The sequence below is a fragment of the Mustela nigripes genome, chromosome 16 (genome assembly GCF_022355385.1).
Source record: "Mustela nigripes isolate SB6536 chromosome 16, MUSNIG.SB6536, whole genome shotgun sequence".
In the NCBI taxonomy this organism is placed as follows: domain Eukaryota; kingdom Metazoa; phylum Chordata; class Mammalia; order Carnivora; family Mustelidae; genus Mustela; species Mustela nigripes.
Genome location: NC_081572.1, coordinates 18971178 through 18974041, shown reverse-complemented (window position 1 = coordinate 18974041; position 2864 = coordinate 18971178). Strand labels below are relative to the sequence as shown.

Below are 2864 nucleotides of genomic sequence, written 5' to 3'. Positions count from 1 at the left end.
GGCGGGGAGGATGCCACGGCGTAGAGTACGAAGCTGCTCAGCTCTCCTTCCAAGTCAAACGCCGCCACGTCTGTCCCTCCCACTTTCCATCCCGAGTTACCTCCAAATATTAGACTATGGGAGAAAAGTGCAAATAAAACGTTCACGTATTGAGCAGAGACGTCCACCTCGGGGTTGTCGGGGTCGCAGGTCACGTATCTCCAGGCCCCGCCCCGCCCCGCCCCGCCTCGCCGCTGAGGGACTGCTGATTGGCTCGCGCTGCGTGACGTTTCGCGCGGCTTTTTAAGGCGGAGACCCCGGGGCTGTTCCGCAGTGGCAGCGGTGGCGGCGGTGGTGGCGCCTCGCCGGAGGTGGGAGTGGAGTTCGTGTGGCGGCTCGGGTGGCTGGTCCGGGGAGAGTGCGGCTGCCGGAAGGTAAAGGGGCTGTTTCAGGGGGAGCTGAGGTGGCCCCGGTGCGGGGACCTGGGGAGCAGGACAAGGCGATCCGTGCAAGGCGAAGTGTCGCGGGACCGTGGGAAGGGGGTTACGGTGTTAAGGAGGGGCGTGCCAACCGCTTGGAGATGCGGTGGGCAGGCGGGAGCAGGCTTTACTGCCCCGACTCAGCGCCCGTACCCTAACCCTTAACTGGGGGGCGCTGCCCGACCTGCCTTTTCCTGTAAGGATTCTCGCGTGGGGAATAAGGGTCTCTGCGTCTGCTACCGCGCCGCGAGCTCGGAGAAGGGGCGCGGGAAGCCGACCATATCCATATCAAGGCTTCACCCCGCAACCTGTGTCCAGGACCGGGGGTCTCTGTATATCATGTCGCCCCTGACAGCGGGGAGTGCCTCTTTTACACATGGAGCTGTTTAAAAAACGAAACAAAAGCCGGAATTTTAAAAAGGAAGGATGGGCGACTGATTGAGGAAAGGATCTAGAAGTTGCACATTTCATGTTTATTGTTAAAGCGTCTCCTTTTTTTTCTCTCGTGACTTTTCCCTGTCCAGATAACCCAGCACCTGTCCCAAGAGCCTGCCGTTCACGGCCACCTCCCTGCCTCTACTGTGTGCCTCAAGACCTGCACCTTAGCTGGAGCTCACCATGGGGAACCACTTGACTGAGATGGCGCCCACTGCCGCCTCTTTCTTGCCCCACTTCCAGGCCTTGCATGTTGTGGTCATTGGACTGGACTCTGCTGGAAAGACCTCACTCCTCTACCGGCTCAAGTTCAAGGAGTTTGTCCAGAGCGTCCCCACCAAAGGCTTCAACACAGAGAAGATCCGGGTGCCCCTGGGAGGGTCCCGTGGCATCACCTTCCAAGTGTGGGATGTGGGGGGCCAAGAGAAGCTGCGACCCCTGTGGCGCTCCTACACACGGCGGACAGACGGATTGGTGTTTGTGGTGGATGCTGCCGAGGCTGAGCGCCTGGAGGAGGCCAAGGTGGAGCTCCACCGAATCAGTCGGTCTTCGGACAACCAGGGTGTGCCTGTGCTGGTGCTGGCCAATAAGCAGGATCAGCCTGGGGCACTGAGCGCCGCAGAGGTTGAGAAGAGGCTGGCCGTCCGAGAGCTTGCAGCGGCCACACTCACCCATGTGCAGGGCTGCAGTGCTGTGGATGGGCTGGGCTTGCAGCCAGGCCTGGAGCGCCTGTACGAGATGATCCTCAAGAGGAAGAAGGCAGCCCGGGTAGGCAAGAAGAGACGGTGACCCGAGGCTGTCCCCTCCTCACCAGTAGGGGTCTGCACACCCGGAGAGCCATCTGGAGCCTCTGGCCCCTCACTCAGCTCTGGGGTGCAGGACCCGTCCGCCTCAATGAAGGACTGAGGAGCACACTGGGGGTCCTGTTCTGGTGCAGCACTGGGGACCGCACGGGAGGGGAGATGGGATGACTTCTCCTCTCCCTCCCTTATCCTCCTCTCTGGAGAAATGGAGGCTGCAGGACTGGGGAGGCTTAAATGTAAGCTGTGACTCTACCTCGACCCTGTTTCTTCTTTTTCTTCTCTGGCTTGTTGATGAGATGTGTTTTGGGGGCAAAAGAAGGTTGTTTGGAGAATGCATTTGGAATGAACGAGAACTGTCTCCCCACCTCCACCCCCCCAAATGGGGTGTCCCCTAAGGCTGCTTTTCTAAGGATGCTAGTCACAATAGTCTTTATTTTTGTGTCTGTGTGAAAGTGCCAAGAACCCTACCCCACGTTTGTAGATCCACAACTGTTTTTATAAGCCATGTGTGCCCTCTGTATTATTATTAACTATTTTTTAGCATTTGCCTATAAGTTATTAAAGACTGATGATACTGTAGCTCTGACCTTGGTCTGGTATTTTCTTACCCAGCCCCAGGAGTAGCCCCAGATTTTTATACGGGTGGCAGGAATGAGGAGGAGGGTGTTTATCTCAAAGCTGAATTTGCAAGGGAAACACTCTTTTTGGGATGGCTGGTGGAAATTACAGATGGAGTTGAAATTGCCCTCTCCCAAGCTATTCCCCGGTTTCTGCCGTTTTTTGGGGTGTCCCTTTCCCCTGCTTCCCGCCTCTCCCCTCATCTCCTGGCTCTTACGTTGCCCCTCATAGGGCTGGTCCTTGAGAGGACTTTCCTAAGTCTCTATACAGAAGTCCTCAAGGAGCCATTCTGTTTTCATCCTCCCCCACTCCTCAGCACTCAGGCTGATCCTTTTTTTTTTTTTTTTTCCACCTTGGGGGATCCTGTGAGAATGGAAAGTAATTCCTTCCTGGCTTTCAGCCAGCTCCGTGTGCTCAATCCTGCTGACTGCAGCTCCCTGGCGGCAGCAGGGGCTCTTGCTGGGGAGGTCTGGGCTGGATTGAGCCAGCCCTGCCCTGGTGACTAAGCTGTGAGTTGCCCCGCTCTAGGAATGGTGGCTGTTCCCAGGAG

The 2864-nt window shown here is 57.1% G+C and overlaps 1 protein-coding gene across 1 annotated transcript; it reads left to right on the top strand.

The window, feature by feature from the left end:
• The first annotated feature begins 301 nt into the window (after positions 1-301).
• ARL4D (ADP ribosylation factor like GTPase 4D) lies at positions 302-2099 on the top strand. Its single transcript, XM_059378397.1, has 2 exons — positions 302-413; positions 983-2099. The coding sequence occupies exon 2, from the start codon at positions 1077-1079 to the stop codon at positions 1680-1682; it is 606 nt and encodes a 201-aa protein (XP_059234380.1). The 5' UTR covers positions 302-413; positions 983-1076; the 3' UTR covers positions 1683-2099.
• The last annotated feature ends 765 nt before the right edge of the window (positions 2100-2864 follow it).

Bases quoted from the DNA above. Each gene is read 5' to 3' on its own strand.
- ARL4D (XM_059378397.1), top strand. From the start codon at position 1,077: ATGGGGAACCACTTGACTGAGATGGCGCCCACTGCCGCCTCTTTCTTG.